The following is a 26,965-nucleotide window of genomic DNA, read 5'->3' as shown; positions in this document are numbered from 1 at the left end:
AGATGTTTTTGACAGGAGGCTTGAAATCTCTCCTTCCCCATGTGCTAAGAAGAATAATTCGATGCAACAGACTCAGTATTAGTAATACTTCTGGAATGGCGGAAGGTAGGTAAACCTAGCAGCTCTAAGTGCAAAAGTGACTGCGTTTTAGATTCATAGCTATATATTTTCTTTTTCTGTTCATGAAGGAATGTAAGAATATCAAAAGCACTAAAGTGAAACAGAAGAAAATGTTAAGTTGACTTACGTTCTTAAGTCACTTTGGTGTTTTTGAAATCACATTGTAAGCACCTGACACTGTGTTGTTAAATCATAAAGCTATGTCAGAGAAAATACATCATCCTACCTGTGTAAAGTACATGGACTTTGTTTTCAGAGTTTGCAGAGCATCCTTCAGCTCCCGGTTATGTCACAGAGAAATTGTGGATGCAGAAAATATTTGAAAAAGTAGATACACTTTGGGGAAGAATTAGATGTATATTTACAGAAGTGGTTTTCTGCTTCATTTGTTGCATAAGTTGGAAATTACTGACTCAGCAAGACTGAGAAATATAAGGGTGAGGGAAAAATAGTTTTGTCCTCAGATAACTGAATGCATTCTGGAAAATTGGTTTCTGTTTTTCCTGTCCTAGCTGGACTTTTACAGAACCAGAAAAGTCTCTGTCATTGTTCTGATCAACTTTAAAATGTAACTTAACTAAAAATACTGTGGCAAATAGCTGATCAACAAAGCTGTGTGTAGTAGCATTGCTATAACATAAAGAACATTAAGGGTAATTTTATAGAAACATAGTGAGTCTTGAAATTATGGGGTTTCTTTTCCATCAGTATATAAGTTGAAAAACGCTAATCGAAAATGTGTTGTAATGTTAATAATCTGCAGTTTGCCCCAACTGTATTTTTAAGTGCATGTATTGCTGCAGTAGTTTTAAATGTGTTAGTTTTTACTTTTGAAAAAAGTATTGGCTATGTACAAAACAAGTTCAGACTTCTAGCCAAGAGCATACAGCCCCATTGTGCAAAGACTAAAAAAAAAATAGGGTAATTGGAATGTCTCAGAATCCTTAAAATTGCATTACATGTTGGGTGATACGCTACTAAAATTGTTATTTCTTACTGCCTTCACTGTCATTCACCAAAGAAATGAAAAACTCCTGCTAAACTTCTCTGAACTGGGACATGAGTGTGTTGAATTAATGAATGGGTTGATCAGCATGTCCAGCTTCACTAACATTGCTCGTGAATATATTCATAATGATGGATACATAATGAAAGTATATACATAAGCTGATATGGGAAGAGAAAAATAACTTTTTGTCTGTAAAAAAAGTAAGTATAGGTAACAGCAGGAACAATAAAATTGTCAAAGAGTTATAGCAAAGCTTTCACGAGTTTATAGAATGCCTGAAAGTTACCTACAGATACAGTCTGTCAGCTGTGACTAGTATTTTAAATTCAGTGTTGTCTGAGTTGAATGCACTGACTAAAACCGTAATTTTAAGAATTCGTGAATATCACCAGCAAAGTAGAATGTGCCTGTGGATTTCATATGGACAGCAGGGAATGAAATTGAGAGGTAACTGAATGTAGTATTTTATTCAGTGGTAAATTTAGTATGTTTGTTTAACAAAAATGTATTGCTGTATTTAGCAAGAAACTGTTTCTGTATTTAGTAACTTTTGCTAGTAATAAAATGAATTTTTGTGCTGAGTACTCCCAAGAGAGTAGTTTGTGGGCACATTCAGTATGCAAATACATGCTTACCTCAGCCTTTGCTTTGCATTTTTCCATCAGGAATAGAACTGTATCTTTTGGTTTCTTTGTTAGCTTTGGTCAAGAGTAAGATTTGGCTGATTTTCTACAGCCCTTTAAGGTAGATCATTGATGACAGACTTACGCAGTATTTACGAAAGTAAGAGCTTCTGTGCAGCCTCTTACTTGTCTATCTGATATCAGGCATGGTAAAAACTTTTCAAGACATTATCAATACAGGAGTTAGGGACTGTTAATTGTCAGTTTTATATACCACAGGCTAGTTGTACTCCAGATTTCCTCTCTGTGTTTGAACAGCTGGTATTTACATGCAGGAAAATTAAAATGGCATTGGTATTAACTACTACTGTTTAGAAAATAAATTTTTGCTAAATAAATGAATGTGAGCTTTCTTCACTGATACTCACTGCAAAAATGTTAATGTCTTTAGAAGCCATTGCATGGTAGTAGTCAACAACCTTTTAAATCAAAGTTGATTGCAAGTGAAGGAAGTGTAGCTGTTGTTCTGTTTATTTTAGTTTTCTAAATTAGAAATAGTAGAAATGACTGAGATTCAGTGTGACAGGGACAAGTTTATTCCTGAGCTGTAGTTATGTCTGTTAAATTGCAGCCCACAGTAAAATTCCATAGCTAACAAATTCTAAAGAGTGGGCTACATAACGTCGAGATACCAGGAGCTTTCTGTTGGACCAGCCATGATTCATAGCTTGGTATTAAATGAAAAAAAATGGTGAAAGTGTGGTATGCAATAGCCTTTCTTTGGATCTGTCCTAACATTTGCAAAGTAAAGCATTTTCCTATAGAATATTAATTTTCCAAGTTAGGTAATGAATTATGTTTATATGTAAATTCATAGAAAAGTTTATTAAAGTAATTATACTGTCTTCATATTCTATTACTACCCATGGCTGCCAACTATTTCAGCTGTGAACAACTTCACATACAGAGTGCATCTAGCTATGATTTTTAAAACATTTTAAAAAGTTGTTTAATTTAATTACAGAGTTCAGAATCAAAAAATTCCTTAAGGTAATATTTTATCCACCATCTAAAGAAATCTATACAGAAAAGTGACTGTTTCACAAACGAAAAACTGAATTAATAACCAGTCCTTCCTACCTTCCACAATTTCAGGCTATAAACAGGCCAATGTCGTGATTTTGCCCAAGTCTCTGGCTGATGACTTTGAGAAGTTTTGCCGTGCAAATGATGGACCTCTGCCGCTGCTGTACAGAAGTAAACCAGGTGATTGGAAATGTCCTTCTCTGAGTAGTGATTCTGATATCAGGTAACTACGGACTAACTCTGCTTCTCAAAGTTCTGCGGTGATTAGGAGGGTTTCAGGGAACAGCCTGCTCACAGCGTTGTACATTTTGAACAAGTTTCTTTTCTTGGAGTTATACCTTTGAATGAAAACTATGCATGAGTATAACAGCCTGCTCATCTGGTTCTTGAGAAACATGTTATGGTAATTGTAAGTATTACAAGTATTTCTCTAATGTAAAAGTGAAATTGTGTAATTTCTAAATATTTTGCAGTCTGAGTCAGCAGAATTAAATAACAGAGTTTTACCTTTGTTTGATGACTGCATGGTATTTGTAGGTCTCTGAAATTTAAAAGATGTACTTCTGTAGTAAACGCTAAAATCAAGACTTAAAACAGGTCCCTAATTTTTTAAGTCCTGAGACAAGATTTGTATAAGGGACATTTGCCTATAAAACCTAAAAAATACCAGACTCTTAATGTGTTCTGTTTACTGGCTTGTTTTTGTGTAGAATAAGATATTCTGGGGTTTTTGCATGTGTTTGTTGCATTGTTGATCAGAAAGAAAAGAAGTGGATAAAGTAGGCTGTATCTTGTGGTTTGATACTGGATTAATGTCAATTCAAACAATTTGCCTTGTTTTCAAAAAATATGATAAAGCTGTGACAACTTCTTATTTCACTAGAACTGACTGCCTGCAGTACAGAATATTTGAGCATGGAGCTTGTACTGGATCACTGAAAAGCCTAAAGGAGTATTCTGAACAACTAAAGGACATGGTGACTTTTTATTTAGGCTGCAGCTTCTCTTTTGAAAAAGCAGTCCAAAATGCTGGCATTCCTGTAAAAAATGTTGAACAAAAATGTAATGTAAGCATGTATAAGGTAAGTATATGCACACGCACATAGACTTTGTCTTAACTTTGTCTTTGAATATTTGTCCATATTCACATTATGTGTGTTTACCTATTGCTCAAAATCAGAACTTTTTTCCTACTTGCGTAGTAACTTTAGGCATGTGCTAGTGCTGAGTGCATAAAAATACAGGGTAAAATAGGCTCAGCCTCAGTTCACTGCTTTTCCCAACGTCCTGAAAGGCCAGTTTGCTGTTTTATTCATTTATGGTGACAAAGTTTTTCCTTGTTCGCCATGGCAGCCATTTCATTTGGATTCTGTTCTGGTTTGCCTTCTCTGTTTCAACCGATGACCCATGCAGTGTTCTGACCATGCCTTTATACATATCCTGCTCTCTGTACCAGCTCTGGCTTGCAGTAGGAATATTCCTTTTATGAGCCATGACAGTAGCAGTTTCTCCTGCCTGTATGACAGCCACATTTTGGCTTTTTCTTGTGACAGTAGAGCCTCTAAACTGCCTATTTACTATGAACGCAGACCTGTGAGACAGAAGACGTTCCCAAAAACTTCAGGCGTCTACCATAGTACTGAAAATTATAACTGTGCTCAGAAAGTTTATAGTTCAGATTTTGATGTCGACAGAAGTCCTAGAATAATACTGGCTCCAGTAGGTAGACCCTTTAGTATTAAGAACACTTAAGTACACATCCACATGCCTTTTTCATATATGTATGTGTGCTGTTCTACTAGACAAAGTTTGTTGTTGGTTTCAGTGTTATGATTTCACAATCTTTTTGCTATACTCCTGGTTAAAATGAAGGCACAAATGTATCTCATGCATGAATCCCTCTACCAAGCTTAAAGGAAAAAAATACAACTATGTGTCTGCTTATAAAATTTCTGAATTAGGAAAAATTCATAGTTTATAGCACATCAATACTGTGAAGAACTGTACGGTGTATTTCTTCAGTGAAAGGTATAATGATTTTTATTATAAAGATTGTTAATGAACACTTTCTAATACAGCTCTAGCTGTCTACATATCTTGTTTATGTTCAAATGCAACTTAGATATCAGACATTTTGTTCTAAAAAGCCGGACTGCTTATTTCTGAAGGGAGAATGTGCTTCAGCATCCCAGTCAGTGAGGATGATGAATTCCATAGAACCTTTCTAGAGGCATAAAAGGTTTTGTATGTGTGGAACTGGCATGCTGGTTCTGTAGGAGTGGGTACTGCCAGCAGCAGGAGTTCCTGACCCCTTGCATGTTACAGAGCACTGTAGCTCCCCTGAATTCAAATGTAGAGGATAGATTCAGACCAAGTGGATTTTTCACTGTGTGATACTTTTTATTAGCTTTTTCCCTTTCTGCATAGGGAGCACACCATTGTTGTCTGACAATATTCAGAATATACTGAGCTCACCACACTGTACACCGCATGTACTAAAGCAAGAAATGAGTAATGTTGAAAATTTTAGTAATCTCTACGAAGAAGCTCAAAGATGGAGTGTTTCACTCCTGCAATGCTGGATCATACAAAAAAAAAAAAAATTATGGGATGCTAAGAGAAATATTTTTTTTAAAAAGATTTAAAATGAATGTTAGTATGCGGCCTTTCTAAACTCGAGTACAGCACAAAGTTTTAGACTTATTTCTTCTAGTACTTTAGAAGTATTATTCAATATTCCTGCTAACACCTTGGATTCTTTTAAACTGCCAGACAGCTGTGCCTTGCTATAGCATTTCTACTTTTTGCTGCAACTTAGTCGTCACAATGAGACCTATTCCTGAAAGCAAGTTGGAAGCAGCTGTGCTAGCAACGTCTGAATTAAAAGAAGCCCATGGAGCACCAATTCACGTGGGTGACCCTGGTCAGTGCTTTTCATATTTCACTCTGCATGCACTTTACTGTGTCTAAAAATGAAAGGGGGGAACCATGGGAAGTGGTAGGACTGAAATACCTGCACCAGTAAATTTATTATGTTTTAATCCTTTCTAATGGTCACAAACCGCAATTGAAAAAAAAAAAAAGAAAAAAGAAAGAAAGAAAAGGTAGGTTTTGAATGAGTTGAACATAAATTTCTTGGACAAAAGATAGCTGTCTGATGTTGATAAATTAAGTTATATGGTGGGGTGGTTTTTGGTAAAAGCGTGTAATCACATTTTTCTGAAATGTATGCAGTTTCATTTATATGTGAATACTTTCTTGCTGTCAGAGATTCCAGTGACAGGGTAGCAATGATTGACAGCATGGGGAGAAGTATGTGTGGATGCATTTTGTGTCTTAGTGGATGACTGTAAAAGTAAATGCTGCATAATTTTTAAAAATACTGAAATAGGATACATTGAGCACAACACTGAAGACAGAATAAATAGAAATATGAAAAGAATATGTTTTTTAAAAAACCCAGCTCAAACAAGTATAGGCCTATTCTTTGCAAGCGAAAACTGAAAAAAGTTATAAAACAGGAGGCTGGTTGGAAAAAAAACCAAACCAAACACCTGTAAAATGAAGATAGATCACAATAAAAAAAACACCATTCCTTTCTGCTGACAGAAATTTGTCAATCAGTAGACTCATGGGCTGCATACACAGAAGGATCACATTGCAGAGCACGGAAGGAGATGTCATTGGTAACAGTACACCCCAGTAATATATTTGGTCTGAGTGCTTAAATCTGAGGAACTAGTAATAAGTCATTACTTTGAGTAGAGCAACAAGATGATTGGGCGAGTAAAGGTCTCCACTATTTATTTATTTTTAACAGAAAAGAGTAAATGATTATATATACAAATTATATAATTTAATTCCAGAAAAAACAGAGGTATATTAAAGTGCCTGAAAAATTTAAAAGTAGGGGAAGAGAGCAAGTGCTTAGAATGACCCAGAATATTACAAGTAGTTGTTAGAATAAAGCAAAAGACAATTTTATGAAAATTGGGTAAGAGTGAGAGGTAGTTATCTAACCCAGAGAGGTAAAAGAACAGTTGCTCATTTCTCTAGCTAAAGAACGTAGGAAGCTAAAGCAGTAGAAAACATGTTCTAGAAAGAACCCATTTTGCATTGCAGTCGTTTATCCTTGTTTGCCAGTGTTATGAACATAATTCTTCTGTTGATAGAGAAGATTTATAATATCTTGGAAGCTCAGCATGCACGTCTAGCTTGTGTTTTGTTGCAGAAATAAAGTGAATGCATTTTTACTGATGTCATCAAGTACAAAAAGGGAAAGCAAGTCAGCTCAGGTTCTGGGGACATGAACTCAAAGGCAAACTAAATATGCCACTTCAGTGGGACTTGCCACTGTTGTAAGCTTATTGTCTGTCTATCTTAGCGTCACTGAGTGATGTTTGGGCTCTGCTCCCCCACAGCTCTGCAGCAGGCATGCTTATTTGGAGTCTCTCATGATTTCGTTTTTGATCAATTCCAGGTCTGCTGGGAATACAAGATCTTTCCAAACCGGATTATGGAGATCCAGTTCACCTTCACCCTGGTGATATTCCAGTGTTTTGGGCCTGTGGAGTAACAGGAATAGAAGCAGTCATCAACTGCAGTACGTACTCTATTCGGGGACTCTTTCTAAATTATCCTTCAATCTCTTTTTCTCTCTTTTTTTTTTTTTGTTTGTTTTTTAAACATGGACTGAGTTGGCTGACTAGCAGCCTTGATTTTAGGGTGAGCTAAAAAACTCCCCAACCAATCAACAAAAAAACCTTTGGAAGGACTATTTTCCATTGTGAAATACAGGTCTAACTTCAAGGAAGTTCTTACTGAAATTCCATCACTTTTGTTTGAGTACTTTAAAGGCAGAAATCTAAAGCTCCAGCTGCATCAAAATGTCTTTTTTTAAGCATTATTAAAAACTATAAGTTTAAAGGCATTCTTTTTTAAGCTTCTGACTTTTAAAATATTATTTTGCGTTACACTGCAGTAAAACAATAATAAAGGGAAAGAAGAAAATTTAAAAAAAAGCCAGAAATCTTTCCAAAATGTTGTCAGGAGCTAGCAAATTGATTGACTCGGAAAAGAATTTTGAGCTTTTAGCTTTTGTTCTAAAATGAAGTAAATGTGATACACTTTACATAAATGAAACTTTGCCCTCTGCACAGAGCTGTCCTGCACTTTACCCAGTCATTTATAACAGACATGAGCACAAAGGGCAAGAAAAAGCAACTAAACCATCATGACAGTACTATACTGCTCTAAATCACTAGTGTGCATTGAAATCTCATATTTCAGTTCTTACTGAAAAAGAAGCTAACTGGGAGAGCCTTGGGAGGTCATCTGCTTGTCCTTCTGTCTTTGCAGGATTTGCAGTATCCTTGTGGTTTCTTACAGATGTTTAGCTTAACTGCTCTCAACACCTGCTGTAAATATGTTCAGCACTAGGAGCAGAGACTTCTTTTTCTTTCATATGTACAACCCCTTTTCTCCAGTCCCAAATCCAAACTGAAAATCCTGCTCTTTCCTGTGTTCTCCAGCAGTGTTATTCATCTTCCTCATGTATCCTTGTTGCAGGGAAAGCAGAGAAAAAATTTGCCAACCTCTCTACAATCTATTATCCAAAGCAGCTGTGCCTTTGGCTGGAACTGGCTTTTACTTTTATTTCTCCATTTTCTGTATTAAAACCAGTTATCATTAATGCACTCCAGGATTTTTTTGGCAGTTTCTATCTTACTGTGCTCCCTTCTCATCTAGGTAGCTAAAATTCTACCATACCATCAGTGCCCGTACTTTAGATGAATCTGCTAGCTTCTCACAAAAAATATTGTCTACTTACCTGGTTTGGTGAGGTATATTAAACCTCAAAACCCATGTTCCCCAGCTGCTTTTAGATTAACTAGCCATAGAATCCCAACACATCTAGAACAGACCAAGCACATATGTACCTGTTAAAGAAATCCTGCCTTCCTTCTCACCATCCTAACAAAGTGAAATTTTGCTTGTACCAGTTGTGATTTGTCCAACAACATACCAATTTTGCCAAATCAAGTATAATTTAGATGAAGACTTCTGGAATTAGTATAAGGACAGCAAATATTTTCAGCTTGAGGAACTACTATGCTGTTCAAGTCTAAATAAGCTTATTGTTTACCAGAGTTTTAGACACTACTCAGATTCCCTTTGCTAAGGTGTACTGGTCACCTTTTGTCATTATTCCTTTCCAGTTTATAGGTCTCCTAGCCAGGTTAGCAAGACACTGTGCAGAGATGCTATTTGCCATTTCCTTAATCCAATAAAGGACTACTCGTAGCCAGCAGGCAGTAGTTGCCATAGATTTATCGTACCACTATTGCAAGGATATTCAAAGGTGCAAGAGAGACACTATAACTTCCACAGCACTCTAGAACCTAGAAAGTTAATTTAATCTTATGGAAACAATATCACCAACACACTGTGCAAACTTAAGCAGTAACGTCAATGGAGCAACATCAATGCACTAGTTTCTTCATGCGTGTCAAACCCTATTTTCAGATTTGTCAATTCCTGACAGACTTTCTTGGAGGGTACCAGTGTTCAGTTCCTAAGTTGCCTCAAGTTTGTACCAAAAAAGACATTGTAGAAAAACCTGATCTCAACTACCCATATGAGCTTTTTAAAAGTGAAAACACTTTCAGATGTATATGCATACATTTCTTTCTCAAAGTGTCTTAATTGCTGCAGTGTAACTTAAAATATCACCTGTTTTTATATAGCGTCATCAGGCAGGGGCCCTGTGTTGTTAAATTAAATAGATTTTTGCTGTTTTGTCATTCTGATATTTCAATATATTGCAATAACAACATGTTTAATTGAAGTTTTTTTCACCTGTTTTAGGAGCTCCATTAGCTTTTACTCATTCTCCTGGCTGCATGTTCATTACCGACCTAAAGAATGACCATGTCACAGTCAGATTCTCAAGAGAAGTCCCACAAGTCCACTGCATTTCTCAAGATCCTCTTCATTATAGTATTGTGTCAGCAGAAGCAGCCCAAAAGATAAAGAATCTAGAGACCCTAATTGCAATAGATCCAGGTAAAAACAAAAACTCTCTTCCTTAAGGGGATTTGTTGTGAGGTAGATATGACCTATCCTGCTTTTTTTTCTTTAGATAGTCATAAAATTCAAGAACACAGTAAGAATCTAAAGGCAATTTTGAGATTTTTAAAAATTCTTTGTGAATACAGTGAGTTAATATAACTAGGTCTTACATTTTCTGTAACCGTACTTAATATCAGATTCTGTCAAACCCATTCAACCTTATGGGTAATGGGATATCTGATCTCAGTGACTGTATACTCTCAAAGTACACAGAAGCATCGATGTTTACAGCAGACTGGAGAGTCCACAAGGAATAAGAACTGGTACTGAATAAAACTGAAAATGGTACGTAAAGTACAGGGCGCCTCAGCAGACTGGTAACAGCTACACGGGTATTCACTGGTGAGTGAATAGCACATTTCTTTACATACATTCATGACTACTGTGCTCCTACCAGAAAATTCTGGTAGTTGCCTGTGCTTTTCAAACATCCCCCTCTGATGGGTGGAATTGCATCAAGCTCTGCTGACATATTCATCACTGAGGTGTTGTGCGATGGACTGAAGCGACCTGATTGAGAGGTAGGGCTGCATGTGTGCACAAAGAAGATGAGAGGGAAATAAAGGCAAACTGAATAGCACAGCCATTCCTAAAATACACACTGAATTAGTCCCCTCTGTCTGCTGTAAATTCTGATCTCAGTTTCCCATAAATTTTCTGAAATTCTCTGTAGGCAGTAGTGGAAAACAGCTTACACCCAGCTCTCCCAAGCTCCTGGTTTGGGCTGTGTGCATATGTTTGGGTCTGTTTATTTTTACTCACAAGGCCTCTCCTTTTCCCACTCTCTGGAGTTTGGCTTGGCACAATGCCATGCTCTGCAGAAATACAGGACCTAACTTAAGAGTTAGCTTCATTTCGTTGCTAAAGGAGAGTACAGTACTTCATCTCAGTTAATATACCCCACTTCTCAGAGACTAATATTCCCTGCTTCTGTTACTTAAGTTTTGCTCAGAACTTTTTCCGGTGTTTACTGGCTATATATTGCCTGTATGTTATGTAGGAAGAATAGAGGGAGAAACGGCAAAGGGGAACTTGAGGACAAAAAGAGAAAAGGGTGAGGGGGGAGTAGGAAGGTGAGAAAGATGAAGCGAGGAGGCTAGAAAACAATAGTGAGGACTTACCTCTCACTATCAGCCCATGAATATCAGCACATCCTGCTGGTATTCATGGTTTTCAGGAGTGTTAGGAAGTTGAAAGGACTGCACCGTGAACTTGTGTTTCCAAGTGCCAGGGAAAGCAGGGGGGATAGGAAGGGTTGGAACAGTGAAAGACATACAGAGATAACAGTGTTGCCTCTTTAGGGCCTGACCCACCAGAAGAGACATCTGCTAATACTCACCTATTTCTCATGGTGAGATAACATGGTTCTCTACTACACAAAGAGTTACAAGATCTTTAGTCAGTCACCTGGATATCACTGTAGTCATGGAGTTTAGAAAGTCCCCTGGTAACTTACAATGTCTCTGAAACCTCACTTCTGTGATTTATCGTTTCATTAAGTGGAATTTATTTGGGAATTAGCTCTTCCCTAAGGGAATAGAGTTAAATAGAAATAAAGGACCAGCTTACTCATCTGAATTCTGCATCAAAACTTCTGCGAGATCTGGGATGCTTGAGTAGCAGTCTAGCTTCAGTAGTTAGACATGGTCTAGCACGACTGTCACCACAGATCAGAGGAAAGCAGAAGGCCAAAGGATAGGAAACAATACACAGTAAGCTCTTAGAAAAAGAAAAAGCTATTTACACCAATACCTAGAAATGCTAGGTATAGTAACTTTCAAAATCTAGTTAACTGAAATTCTTAACCTGGAAGCACAGCTCATTATCTCCATTACTCATATCCTACACCTTCCTAGGTTTCCTGAGGAAATTACCCCAATTCCTGCCTTTGACCAGAGGTTTTTCTTTCTCTTTTTTTTTTTTTTAAAAAACCCCATTTTATGTCATTAAAGTATGCAGGTTCACCCACACAGAAACTTCAAAAGGAGAATGCTGTATTGAAGTGTACTGCTCTCTTTAAAAACATTTTTATAGGAGACCGGGGTATAATTCATCTACACCGCCAGGACGAGCTGCTGAAGGCTTGCCTGTCCATTTCCCATGCTCGGTCGGTGCTGATAACAACTGGATTTCCTACCCACTTCACTTACGAGCCGCCGGAAGAAAACGACGGGCCCCCGGGAGCGCTCGCTATTGCGGCTATGTTGCAGGCCTTGGAGAAAGAGGTTGCCATAGTAACAGATCAGAGAGCCATGAATCTGAATAAAAAGATTATTGAAGAGGCTGTTCAACTAGGTAAGACACAAGTTTTTTCAGTTTTTATCTTGCCAATTTGAGCCAAGATTTGCTTCAGTTCATCACACTGTTGCTTAATACAGGATGTTTTTTTCCAGAGAATGAACCAGAGTTCATCCTCTGTGCTCTGATCAGTGGTGCTACGATGACATCTTGTTAAACCTATCTGGCATCAAGTTAATGCCTATGTGTCTTCTTTACAGTTAGAGTGACAGAGCACTGGCACAGGCTGCCCAGGGAGGTTGTGGAGTCTCCTTCTCTGGAGATTTTCAAAACCCGCCTGGATGCAGTCCTGAGTAATGTGCTCTGGGCAATCCTGCTTTAGCAGGGGAGTTGGACTAGATTAGCTCTAGAGGTCCCTTCCAACTCTGAAAGTTCTGTGTGATTCTGTGATTCTGTGTCTGGGTACTGATTCTGGATTAGCTGTTCGTGATGAATTCTGGATGTCTGTTCTTATTCTTGTAGACCCGTTTTCTGTCTCAAGGTCCCATTTACTAGCACTAACATCCAAACAAACTTAATTTAAAATAAGGATGCAGGGAGCTTATCAGGAACTGTGTAAAGACATTGAGTCCTTACTATATCTGGATGGTTTTGCTTTCTTTTTTTTTTTTTCCTTTTTTTTTTTTATGTGTGTTTGAGTAACTTTGAAAAAAAGCTACACAGTATCTGAATTATCTTTTGTTTTCCTGTAGGAATCTTGAAGAGACCTGTCCCACTATTGAGTTACCAAAGGGAAAGTGCTGATTCAGCTTTAATGTTTTTGTGTGAGAATGGGAATCCTGGAAGACCTAGGTATGTGTATTCAGTTTTTGAGAATGGGTCACACCTCTACTGTGTGAAGCTATAATAATAATAATGACCGTGATCTAAGAAGGCATAATGGTTACAAATAAATCGTTAAGACTTGGAATGAATAGAACCAACTTTGGAGCCAAACATTGGTATCAGAGCACGCGTGGAGTACAGAATTCCATGTTATTCTGCAATTATGCATTTCTGGAGTACTAAAAAAAGAAATGATACTTCATGTATCAATAGCTCTTTTCCTTTGAAAAATTTCTAAAAGCTTTTCAGCTGTTATTCCATGGATAGATATACACACACGCAATATATTATTTTACCGGTTTTTAAATCAGTTAGAAAGTCAGAAAGGGAAAATATTATGTTGGAGTCAGTGAAAGATCTAGGAAGAGAATTGTAGAGCGTGTTCACTTTCTAAAGCTTTGGCTCAAATCTGACAACTGGGGAATCTGATCTGATTTAATAAAATGTCATGTGTTTGTAATAGTGCAAAAGTGATCATCCTATTGTCTTTAGGCAGCCAAAGCCAAAATTATAAGTGTGTGCATGCATTTCTCAATATCAGTTTGAGCTGTTTGCATATGCATTGTTGAGTATACAGTGTTGGACAAAAATTCAGATTTATACAAAGTGTGCGATTAGGGTTAAAGCACTGGAGAATTTGCTAAATAGCTGTACACACATTTATTACTTAGTAGGCAACTTACATTTCCTTTAAGTAGGCAAACAATACTCATTTTTATTGATCTTCCCTTGCAAACCATTTTAATGTAGTTGCCTTCAGTTTGTTCTCTTTAATAAAAAGATCTTTCACCCTGGTATTTGCTTCATCGATTAATTGAATTCACGTTTCTTTCCACAGGTTAGTGTATGCTATAATTAGATGCTGTAATAGTATGCATGATACTGTCTTCATTTTTTATTTATTGTTTTAAAATTGGGGTTTATAGCTATGCATAATATAAATACAGCCAGTTTCTTTTTCAATTGATCCCACACTCCCAAAAACCTAAAGCAGGTTTCTTTAAAGTAGACAGCTAACCTTCTTGAGTTCTCTGGGGTCACTGTAGATACCCACCCACAAAAACATTAAGTAATTCCGCAAAACTAGTAACATCTTAACAGTAAAATTGGAGAAACAGAAGCAAAATAACTTAATTCTAACATACAGTGGCAGAACTGAACTAAAATTCTGCTTAAAATGTAGTACATCTGCAGTACGTCTAGTTTCATAACTTGCAAAATAGCTGCAGACTTAAAGAAAAATCCCCCAAATCTAAAGACCAAAGAACTCCCTAACTAGAGACAAATGAACATTTGCTAAGGAATGTACCTTAAGCAGAGACTATATTTACATTAACAAGGATTTAGGTGATCATTAATTTGCCACTTTTTTGTTTTCTTTGAAAACACTTAGAGAAGCTAATGTCTTACAAGATGTTATGTATTTTAACATGAAATAGAGGAAGGCCAGATGGCTGACCCAAAGGATTGCTGGGTAGAAGGATTTCAGGAACTTCTCCATTTCTTGGTGGCAAATGTGGTTTGAGGGAGTTGCACTAAAGCTATGAGAAACAAGTAATCTTTGAAAATAAAACGCTGGAGAACTATATTCAGAAATAACAAAGCAGTATCCAAGTTTAACCAAATGTTCAAAAAGTAGAACCAAATGCAACAGGAGAAGCAGCCAACAAAAGAGTTTGTTATGTGAGAATCACAGCTTTGATTTCTCTCCTCTCTTTTTTCACTCGTCTCTAACCAGATTTGATCACCTGATAGCAATAGAGCGTGCTGGGATGGCTGCTGATGGCAATTATTACAATGCCAGGAAAGTTAACATTAAGCATCTAGTGGATCCCATAGATGAACTATTTTTAGCTGCACAAACCATTCCAGGAGTCACAACAACAGGTATGTGTGAGTTTGTGTTGTATTCTCAGAAGCAAGAGAAGCACAAAAGAGGAACTCTTACTGGAAGTGAAGGGGAGCCAGAGGCAGGTGCCGAATAACTGCTTGCAGGCTACAGCTGTTCGTCATGGTTGAATTTAGAGACCGTTGCTGGAAAAGAATATAGAAGGGTTCTCCCAACCAAAAGAAATGAAAGAGTTGATTTCGAAGTTATTTAAGGACAAGAAAGCAAGACCAGGTGTGTGTATTATCTATACATCTGTGTGCATACATATGCTTTTCTAAGTGTAATTTTCAACACTGACTTTATTCTGTATTTTATGTGTGAAAAGCAGCATAGCAAGCAAATGATTACTGAACGGAAACATTACATATTAAAATATTATAGTTATTTTTATGATTGTTACACCTGTGTTAAAACAGCAGTCTGGATAGAATCTTAATTTGTATTGCCTTTTAGTGGTACATTCTCTTGAGGAGGGATTGCGTGTTTGCATCTGTTATAATAGTGCCTTCTCTAACAAAACATACGTATACAATAGTAATCTTTAAAGGAGTACATTGTCCTTCCTGCCAAAACTACGTTAGCATTGACTAATGCCACCGATAAGAGTGCTGCTGTCAACATGGTGCTCTTCTCTTTTGTCGATTGCCCTTTTTGTCCCGAAAACTGACTTGTCTCTGGTTTTGGAAGAGTATGGCATAGATCAAGGATTCGCAGATATATATAAAGTGTCGTACACCGTCCTTGTACAATCAAATGCTTCATGCTACACTGTGTAGCCCAAAATGGAGTTAGGAGATATATAATTATATAAATATTAGAAACAAAATTAGAAGTAAGTGTCACAAAACTAGAAATAAATGTCCATGCTGGGCTGATTTCAGTCACATGTCTGCTGATTTTTCTTCTTGTAGCACTGTGGATTCGCTCCTAAGTAGTACCAAAACCACTGGAACTTTGACTTCTCAGTAGTGACGTTTTTCAAATGTTTCCACAGAATTTAGAGAGCTCCCGCAGAGATAATCCATAGTCAGATTTCACTGTATTGGAATAATTTTAAAGCTGTATAGCAGAAGAGTTCACTGGTATTTTTTGTATTATCTTAAAATTTGTAATACATTTTACTTAGACTTAATTCAAATTTTTCGCCTGTTCCTCAGGAGTAACTTTCAGCATTCAAAAAGAAGCACTCTAGATGGCACTCTGTTGGCAATCTCAGCTGAGAAGCTGAAGATTGACTGAATAAGGATAGAAAAAAATGCCTCAGAGCTTTATCTGCTGCAGTTAATTTCAATTATTCTGTCCCTGATTTTAGAGTATTGATAAAAGGACTTGGTCTCTCCAGCTACTTATGTAACATCTCATCCTGATTCCCTTAACAAAAACACCCTAATCTCTTAAAATATCTCCCAGAGCAGCCAGAAGTATATTATTGATTTAGCGCAGTTTGGAGTGTTCTGCACAGTGGGAATTTGAATTTATTCAGCAGAATTTAGTTTGTTTTAAACATTCTCTGAATATTCAAATATACTATGAAATGTCATTAATTAAAAATGCCAGCAGCTTGTGAATAAGAAGAAAAGAGGCAGTTATCCAGATTCACTGTGTCCCATTGCCATCATTTTTCTCTAAAGAGATGTCTGCATAGAAAATGATTTAACAATTCATTAGGCTTCAAAAAACAATGTAGGTATCTGCTCTGATCTCCCTTGGAATTTGAGTACGTGGATATTCTACACTGGAGAATATAATTTTTTCTTACATTGTCTGTTCCTAGTTAACATTTCTTATTTTGCCTATCACACTGACTTTTTGGGTCTGTTTTTTAATTTGATTACAATTTCTTGGGATGGCTGTTGGCTTTTTCAATGTATTTCTGCAAAGCCACCTTAACAAGGCACAAATCTGGGCTGTGGCCTTTCTGTCTTGTCTCTCATTGCTGATGATAATGTATTGCTACTGATTATGATAAATTTTTCTGGTGGGGCCATCTTTGACTTTCTCCCTGGCCAGTAGGAATTTGGAGGCATATATCTAGTTCCAAAATAAAATGCAAATATTGTGCAGCACCCATTAGGGCAGAGTACTCAGATGACTTTACAGACTAGAAAAGGTTACTAGAAAGATCAAGTATTCAGCCTCACGGAAGTCTTTATATAGTGTGCTCAGTGACAAGAAGTACTGTCTTAGTAGATTAGAACATGTGTTACATGCTGATTAATTGCTGTGAAGTTTTGCATTTAAAATAAGTTCTATGTTTAAAAAAAATCTGATCTGGGAGTCTGACCACAGAAATCATGAAGAATGCCTACAATTGTATGGGTACCGATATCATAAAAAGTCATGGAGTAAGCAGCGACCTTCAGAAATATGCAAAATAAGAAGATGTGAAAGACTGAGGGTGGAAGGACTCATTTTCGACAAGTAATTGGAAGAAAAGGTTAAGAGATGTTACCAAAACCACATGCTATTTTTTTCAGCTGTCTTACAATTGACATAGCTATATGCTATTTATATAGGAGCTAATGAGAAGCTTTCCGAAGTGCCACATGAAAAAATGCGGTCACACTTGTTTCCCTTTCATACAAATGATTTTTAGCACAGAAGACTGATGTTTCCCGCATTTTTCATGAATGTAGTTTCAGAAAGCAGTGCAGTTGGTGAAAACTTGTGTGGAAGATCCGACAGAACCATTTTTCCTCTGCCTGGAAAGCACTCGGGCCTTTAGGAGAAGAGGATTCATCTTGTCTGTTTTCAGACATCTACACTTGAAATGTCTGCCTTGGGGTGGGATGAACTGAGTGTTTGAAGGGTCTGTTTCTCTCTGCTGACTTCAAAAGTCTAGCTGACTAGCTCATGTGTAGATGGCTGTGCTTTGTCAGGTGAATCTCGCTCTAGAAATCGACAGTAAAATGCAGTCCTCTGCGGACGTGTAGAGGAAGAAGAAAACAGATGGTACAGGAAAATTTTTGGTGTGGTGTTCTTTTCCTCCCGGTGTGATGCTAATGGGATCCATCCACAGCAGTAGACCTACTAATGGCACAGCCATCCTGGTGACAGGACTTCCACAAAGGCAAGAAAATGCAAAGCACGGCTGATAGACTCCTCCCACCCCCCTCCCCGAGCACCGGATTACTATTTTTCAGTTAAAGAAACTGTTGATGATCTACAAAGGATAACAATTCATTTTAGCCCTTTAAAAGAATATTAAGAGCAAAATTTTGGCATTCTAATATATTTATATATGATGATAGAGGCACCGTGATTATGTCATTACCTATTTGAAAAGTCCTACCAACGACCAGATTTTAGAAAGCACCATTAAATCCCAACACCAGAGTAAATGTGAACAGATTATTAGAGCAGATAAGAAAGAAGACTAGCTCCTTCATGGCAAATACTTTTATGTAAGTTATGTGTCACTCGGTTACGCTCCCCTTGACTATTAGACTGAAGGAAATAAAAAATTGCTGCTGAGAAATTTAACTTTCACTTAAAGAGGAAATTTGCTACGGACTTATGTGAGATATTTATGCAGTTACTAAAAGTGTTAAATTTATCGATTTTCAGGGTTTGAAGTGTAAATTATAAATACTGTGATTTCTCTCCTGTAACACATGCTATGCATTAGAGCACAGTCACATTTTGAATTCAAATATGATACATTGCAGTGAGGACTTGGAGCTTTTCACTGTTCTGTTTCACAGATATTAACTAGGATTTTTCTATAAAATCTTCAAACTTGAGAAGATGCCATTTAGACTAACAGGTGAAAGAGAAATCTTAATTTCCATTTAAATAGATGGATTTGGTTTTTTTTTTTTTTATACATTAGTAAAAGACTAGAGGTACTATCCAGCTTTCATGTAAGTCGCTAGTTTATCTCCAGATCTAACATTTTAATGTCCAAAACATAGGATTGCTCAGAATTTTCCTGAAATTACATAGGTCCCATTGATTTTACTGAAATCACTAAGACAAATACATAGTGTTTCTACTTGACCAACAAAAATCAAAGGCCCACACCCTGAATATAAGAACACTTTAAAAAAATAAAATAATAAGGACTAGCTATTTTTTTCAAAAAATATTAGAAAAAATGAAAACAGTAATAGTTGACAGGCTTGGGCTTTTTGTACACTGTGGCACAATGATAGTGATCTATGTTAAACAGATTACCAGTGCAGTAAGTCCTACTTCTGCCAAAGTCCTTACATATATTTTTACTTATCTTTCTGCAATAATTGCTATATTTAATCTCTTTTTTTACTTAAAGTTTGTAACAAGCCAAAGTTTTCTATGTTTGTTTTACTGTACAACTGTAGGCTCTCAGGTTTATTTAGGGTTCATTTTCTGTGTTCTTTCTCTATTTGTGCCAATGTACTTATGATATTTCATTATATAGAACACTCATTTAAGGCCTTCCATAAGCAAAGTTTACTATCTTAATTCTGTCTGCTGTTCATGAGCACTTGGTAATTTTAATTGCTTTTGCATGCACCAGTACAGCATGCATCGCGTATATACACTTAAATGTTAGCACGTGATAGGTGATGCTCTCAGCTATTTCATTCACAGTATTCTGTTTGTAGACACTTTTGATGAAAAAGGATAAATTGTCTCGTATGGAGCTATGAACTGTCACAGAGACTCTGGGGAAGATGCTGGATGCTTTCCTAATGGATTGTTAGTTACATGCTGGGTTTGTACTCATTTGATCTTTTTCTCTTTTAATAAAGGTGTTGGAGATGGAGGAAATGAATTAGGAATGGGCAAAGTAAAAGATGCTGTAAAGAAGCACATAAAAAATGGAGACGTTATAGCTTGTGATGTTGAAGCTGATTTCGCAGTTGTAGCTGGTAAGGGATTTTTTGAGGGGGCGGGAGAGTTGTTGATATTTGAGAATACAATTGACAAGAAAACATCTGTCTTTCCAGCTAATTTATATTGGCCCTTTTTTTGTATGACCGAGTCATCACTGGCGGACAAATCTGTCTCTGTATTATGTCCATTTTCTGAATAGTTAAGCAACTACGGCGCCAGCACAAATGACTGAAAATTGAGGATATTCCGTGAAGAAAGTGCATTTAATTGGAAATAGTTGGGCAAATCCTGAATATTCTTGAAAAATCACACTTTAAATAAAATAACAAGGAAGACTGCAGAATTGATCTGTGTAAGAATTAAAATGTCTATGCACATACGAATTTTCAGTAGAATTGATGAGCGTCTGTGGGTGTGAGCCTGTCAGGGTCATCAGTCACATTGCTCTTACATGAAGAGATGATAAGTCCTTTCAACAGCCACTCAAGGACAGATGTACATTCTTAATCTACAACAAAAGTTGAATGCTGTAGTTGAAATTCTTTTCTACCCTAACGTCTTAATCAGTGCAAAAGAAAATTTGCAGTGAAAGAGATATGTTCAGCAAGGACCAATTTATGAACTGAATGGTCCATATTGTACTTAGGCTCAGGTTTCTAACCTGGATATCTAACACTCCTGATACTGAACCAGCAGGTTCTGGGGAGAAATGAGAGTGCGGTGAAAATGACATCTGCTTCTTATAGTTATATGTATATAGTATCTATGGTGGCTGTTTTGGCAATTCTGGTAATTTTTACTTTGAAAGCAGACCCGGCAAAGGGAAGTGAGGCAGAGGTTTGGACATGTTTAAGTGTGGAAAACTACATGCACTAAAACAACTTACATGGTTTTTGAAAATTTTGCTATTCTGCATCTCTGGAAAAAGTACCAGGCAGCAGATACAGCTTCTCACAGCAGGTTTCAAACCTAATGATCTCCAATACATTCTTGACAAAGAGGCTGTCAAACAAGACTGTAGACTTATTTGAAAGTTTATGGATATTAGCTACGTTAGAATGTCTTTTTGTGTATGTTACTTACACTAAGAACACATCATCAAGACACAATTAGTTTCACCATGGCTTCATCTTATGAAATAGCTAAACTTGTTAATTGGTCATCATTTGTGACCAAAAAGGGATTCTCTGCAATGGTACAGCATAACATTCTGTTATAAAATCTGACACCAGTGAAAATTGCCTGGTTAAGGACACTTTATCAAAATCTCCTACCTCTGTGTGGTTAAAAGCAAAAGGCGCCGGGCTGTAGCACAGCTTCTCACAGGTCATGGGCTTCACTTTAAGCCAAGTGGAATTGTGTGATGGACCAAGCCCATTTGAGTTTTGCTTTGTTGGAAAGACAAACCACAAACTGGAAACCACAAAATGGAAACTTGCAGAAATTTTTTCTGAAATACTGGTGAAAACATTTTAATATGTTAACCAATTGTGTAATTCTGAAAGAAATGTTCCAAATTCAGGTCAATAATTAATTCATACCCATATTCCATTTCACCATTGCTACAGAATCGCAGAATCACAGAATGGTTAGGGTTGGAAGGGACCTCTGGAGATGATCTAGTCCAACCCCCCCGCCAGAGCAGGGTCACCTACAACAGGTTGCACAGGACAGCGTCCAGGCGGGTTTTGAATGTCTCCAGAGTGGGAGACTCCACAACCTCTCTGGGCAGCCTGTTCCAGTGCTCCACTACCCTCAAGGTAAAGAAGTTCCTCCTCATGTTAAGATGGAACTTCCTATGTTCAAGCTTGTGCCCATTACTCCTAGTCCTATCACTGGGCACCACTGAAAAAAGACTGCTCCCATCCCCCTGGCATCCTTCCTTTAAGTATTTGTAAGTATTAATAAGATCCCCCCTCAATCTTCTTTTCTCTAGACTAAAGAGACCCAAGTCCCTCAGCCTTTCCTCATATGAGAGATGTTCCAATCCCCTAATCATCTTTGTAGCCCTTTGCTGGACCCTCTCCAGCAGTTCCCTGTCCTTCTTGAACTGGGGAGCCCAGAACTGGACGCAGTATTCCAGATGCGGCCTCACCAGGGCAGAGTAGAGGGGGAGGATGACCTCCCTCGACCTGCTGGCCACACTTTTCATGATGCACCCCAGGATGCCATTTGCCTTCTTGGCCGCCAGGGCACATTGCTGGCTCATGGTCATCCTGTTGTCCACCAGGACTCCCAGGTCCCTTTCCACAGAGCTGCTCTCCAGGAGGTCAGCCCCCAACCTGTACTGATGCATGGGGTTATTCCTCCCCAGGTGCAGTACCCTACACTTACCCTTGGTGAGACTCAGTTGTATGCAGTGGTGACTTTTGCAGGTTAGGTATCTTTGTAATAACCATAATAACCATTGTTTATTTTTTTACAGTTTGGTTTCATGGTGACATTCTTTTGCAGGTGTCTCTAACTGGGGAGGCTACGCCATTGCTTGCGCTCTGTATATTCTCAGCACTTGTGAAGTACATGACCGCTATCTGAGGAAAGCTGTTGGGTTTCCACATTTATCAAAGAAGATGGTCTGGCTATCGGCGCTTCCATCAGTTACCAAGGTAATTTCTGTAGGACCAGGGAGTTGTGACTTGCCTGTGACATGTAGATGGAATTGGCTACAACCACTAAATGCTGCCCAGTCCAGTTCAATAGCTTACTTTCACATGGTCTTTTGGTGACTTTTGGGAATCCTTGGTGGACGAGCAGCCATGCTGTACTTAGAATATTCCACAAAGGCTACAAGACAGATTGGACATAAAAGTCCTCAAAAATGAATGTATTCATATGCTGCAGCTTCACGAACAAGACAGTGCTACAATTTTATGGGCAGTGCAGGAAATCCTTGTATTGCAATGCAGTGATTAAAATTGCCTGTTCACTTCCTTAGCATCATTCCTGATTTTATAAATCTCTTGTATCCTTCTTTAGATGTCTTTCTTCCAAAATCAAAAGTCACAGTCCTAATACAGCAGCCACTCCATACTTCTGATCTTTGCAACTTACTTGTGATCTTCCCACCTTTTCTAGTTATGCTAGAACCTTTCTATAATTAGTTTTGAATGTTTCTAAATTAATGTTGGAGAAAGACTTACAGGTGTATATTTTTAAACGTGGTTTGACTAATGCAGCTCTGATATTCTGGGAATGCAAAGGTTTTAGACTGAGAAAAAGTAAAATAACTGAGAAGAGTGAGAAATGACTGTGATCTGTGCTCATCCTGCTACGCATGTGGCTGTATTTTTAACTTGGCAGTGTTAAAAAAAAAACTATATCCTCAACGATTGAGTAATGTTTGTTCTACCATATTGTAATAACTTAGGAACTTCAAGTCAGTTTTATTGGTAGAGTACCTCTATAGAGACTTGGACAAAAACAGTAAGTTTGTGACCTCCAAGAATGCTAAGCAAAATGTAATCCATCTACTGTAGATATTGCCCACAACAGTGGAGTATTTCTCCTGAGATGACAGTACATTCTGCGTGAAATCCCAACAAAGCACCTCTTAAGTATTTTAGAGTAGGTCTTACATTTTTTAATTCTTGCTGTTTTGATTTTTCATCTAAAGGTCATAAAACCGAAACTAATCCCGATGTTTAGCATAGCCATATAGCAACTTATCCTTTGACTTAACAAAGCATATGGCACCTTTCAGTGCAGTCGTTTCCAAAACCAGATTAATTACTTTTCACGTTTCAATGTTTTTTTCCAGTTGCATCTACTTTTTTTTTTTCCCCTTTAAATTAACATATCCTAGAAACTACTATGATCACAATTCCTGGTAATGAGATACTGTAATTAAATGTGATATTGTGTACAGGAAATCCTTCTTGGTTTTGTTTTACTAAGCTACACAGCTGGGAATATTGATAATGATCCAATAATGGGCTATTCAAAGTGCAACACTAAAATCTCCTGAGGTAAAATTAATGGAAACAGTTTTGTGGAGGAGAGAAAATTACAAGAGAATATAATATCTTTAATTATAAATCATGCAACAGTAAACAGTGCAGAAGATTGAACACATTAGTGTTCACGTATTCCATTAGTATAAAAAACAATTCAGACCATTTATGTTTATATGGCTACTTTCTGCCCAATCCAGTTTCTTTTAATGCTATGATAATTACCGTAGTAAGGTAAAGAGCACCATCACACATACGCCCCTCGATGTTTATATTTGTCTGTAACTGGAAAGAAGACATTTGAAGGAGTGCCTAAACACCAAACAGTTTTCTTATAACGTGTCTTACACTTCTTCCAAAAATGGCATTCCTTCCATGAAAACTATAGATCATACTTACTAAATGAAGACTTCCCCTGAAACACAAAGGTTATTTCTCTACAGCCTCAGGTTCAAGCAGTGTCAGGATTGAGCTGCAACAAACCCCAGACCCGTGGAGCTCTCCGTTCCCACTGAGCACTGAGATTGTTTTAAGTGCATGGGTTAGTCTTTACATATATTTTAGTAAGAGATACTGCAAAACATTTGTTCCTTGTTGAGAACTTGATGAGCAAGAAACAATTTGATCTAAACAATCTTCACTTACCTTTCAGTTGTGGAGTTGAATCATAATTATGTTGGTTGATACTATATTGGTTTGATTTTTCAGATGTTCTTGGTACTTTTATATTGAAGTGGCTGGAGGGAAATACATTAATCCATAGACATCCAAATGTAGCTAATGCTGAGCAGCCTACAGCGCACTCTGCATTTCTTTGCATCTCACAACCAGGTTAATATGTCAAGCAGTTGTTCTTTTATTGAACTCTTTATTAATGGTAAGAAATGAACTGTTCAGTATATAGTTTGAAATTATGACCTATAAGAATATGAATTACTTTATAAATGAGCAATATATAAAGATGCGGCATTTGTTTTAGTATTCTTTGTTAGCTTTGTCATTCATAAGGGAGGTTTTTTCCCTGAATAAAGTGCAAATTAACAAGCTCTTTTTCTATTAAGTTGATTATTTTTTTGATTACCCCACTCCCAACATAATTATTTACTAAAGAGAGAACTGTGAGTAAATTGCAGTGCTTTACAGCTGTGTGCATGCTGTACATTGTGTATGTTCCCTACAAATGGAAACAATAGCATTTGATGATAGAATACGGTTTATCAGGCATAGTTGTATAATATTAAGCAAGCAAGCCTTTTTCCCCATGTAAGCAGATCCAAGAGCTCTAACATGTAAGCAGGTTACTAAATTACGCTAAATCCTCTGCCAACTGGCCATGCAAAGTATGCTTTAATTCTTTCACAAATGTTTATATTTTGGCCGTATACTGTATTATGTAAAATACAGCCATATTATGTCTAAATTCAGATCTAAAGCTATAGTATTCTTTATGGTTTAGCAGTCTTCCTAGAAAAAAACCCTAACATTTAATAAAAGATTAGACCTTTTAACTTCTATAAATTTTTCATCATTAATTTGTGTGCAGGAGATAACTGTCTTTGCCAGAGGTTATTGCGTAGGAATATCAAACAAGAAGTATTTCAGCCTATAGAATTGTTTGTCAAGGACACGGGTAGGGCTGTTTCAGTAGCAGTTTCCATCAAAGCAAGGTCTCACACAAGTGGAAACGGAACACTAGTCCAAAGACCAGAAAAGGCATTCCTAGCAAAGAAAGGGAAAAGAAGATATGTATTTCAAAGTTGTACGTAAATTACTATGGGGTTGGGGCAGGGGGAAGCTAAGACATGACGAGGCTTTTTATTTTTCTTAGATTTTTATTAACAGAATTAGAGAAATAAATTGCTTTTATAGTAATACTAAGACAGTAGAAAGTTTTACTGTGTACATTTCATGTGAAATGAAAAGGAAAGCAGATTACGGTAGACGTACATCCATTTGAAACCAGGTCTTCTAATTTCACCATTCACAGCACTAGGAGGTTTTCAGAGTTGATTTTATCCTATCTTTTCATCTCGCAGTGCTAACTGGCCCATGACTCACAACTGAAGTTTTTGTTCCCTCTGTGTACTTTAACAGCTCAACTTGGAACAGGCTTTGTTATCTGCTTATGTTACTGTTAAGCAAGAAAATAACTGTTGTAAACATGAAATTGAGTTTGAGTTCTAAACCAAGGATAGTATGCACTATTTCAGAGAATCCCAAGGTGGCACAACTTCAGGGTTTTCCTTTTTCCCCATCCCCTTTCTAAGCAATCAGACTTCTCGTAAAAGCAATAGGAAAAGATGATAGAGAGCAACAGGCACGCAGAGATCACAGTTCCCTTCTGTTCTTTTCTTTAAAAATGCATCTGCAGCCAGCTGCTATGCTGGTGAAACGACAGGTAGTTTTTTGAGGTACTTTGGGTGGAGGTTCCTCTGATTCTGCTTTGTGCGATATGGGAACTTGAAACCAGGCAGAAAGGGGTCATGCTTCTGAATTGTCACCAACGTCTTCTTTGAGGGAGTGTGGGGAACAATAATATCATTCGGTAATTAAATAGTAGTCAAGAATCTAAGCCTTTTGTCAGTCCCTAAGTTCCAGATACTACATATATTCTTTGGGACAATTTAAAAATAGTGTTAGCAAATTGCGATCCAAAATTAATACGGAGGATGTGGTCAGAGCCTCCCCTAGGTTTGAAACAAAGATCTTGATGAATGCTCTTTTCCGATTCAGGATTTTAATTATATTCTATTTCTTTGTTTTTTAAGGAAGAAAAGCTTCTGAAAACACTTGTGCAGCACGGGGTCCGCAGTGGAAAAACTGCCAGCCTAGAAATGGAAGTGGACGGGCTGCCCTTCTACAACACCCATTCGCTTATGATTGAAAAGCTGCTGCAAGAAGTGCAGCAGTGACTGCCCGTAGTGATTTCTATATCAAGAGTTGCTCCTCTGTTATTTCCTTATTCCCTAGGCTCTCACGCAAGGTGTAAAAGATCAGAAAAAGATGACTTTTCGTCTCTAATGTCTTGGCTGCGCACCACTTCTCATTGTTACCTTTACAACATCTCTGTGAAGCAAGAAGGGGCTATCATCATGATGATTTGGTCTACCTTTCTTTTCTGTAATTGTATAATGGAGATTAAAGGATACTATGTATTAAGAGGTGATCTGTCTTTTACAAAGAAAGCTTGTCATTAAAATGAAATATTATT

The 26,965-nt window shown here is 37.3% G+C and overlaps 1 protein-coding gene across 1 annotated transcript; it reads left to right on the top strand.

The window, feature by feature from the left end:
* Nucleotides 1–26,965, top strand: LOC104286944 (chromosome unknown open reading frame, human C14orf159). Its single transcript, XM_009885592.1, has 12 exons — nt 1–105; nt 2,908–3,061; nt 3,722–3,920; nt 5,611–5,761; nt 7,319–7,441; nt 9,706–9,903; nt 12,004–12,264; nt 12,960–13,059; nt 14,831–14,979; nt 19,720–19,839; nt 22,259–22,410; nt 26,523–26,965. Exons 1-12 carry the CDS (start codon nt 3–5, stop codon nt 26,664–26,666), a joined length of 1,854 nt encoding a protein of 617 aa, XP_009883894.1. The 5' UTR covers nt 1–2; the 3' UTR covers nt 26,667–26,965.

The sequence above is a fragment of the Charadrius vociferus genome, unplaced genomic scaffold (genome assembly GCF_000708025.1).
Source record: "Charadrius vociferus isolate BGI_N301 unplaced genomic scaffold, ASM70802v2 scaffold355, whole genome shotgun sequence".
In the NCBI taxonomy this organism is placed as follows: domain Eukaryota; kingdom Metazoa; phylum Chordata; class Aves; order Charadriiformes; family Charadriidae; genus Charadrius; species Charadrius vociferus.
This window is presented reverse-complemented; position numbering and strand designations above follow the sequence as displayed.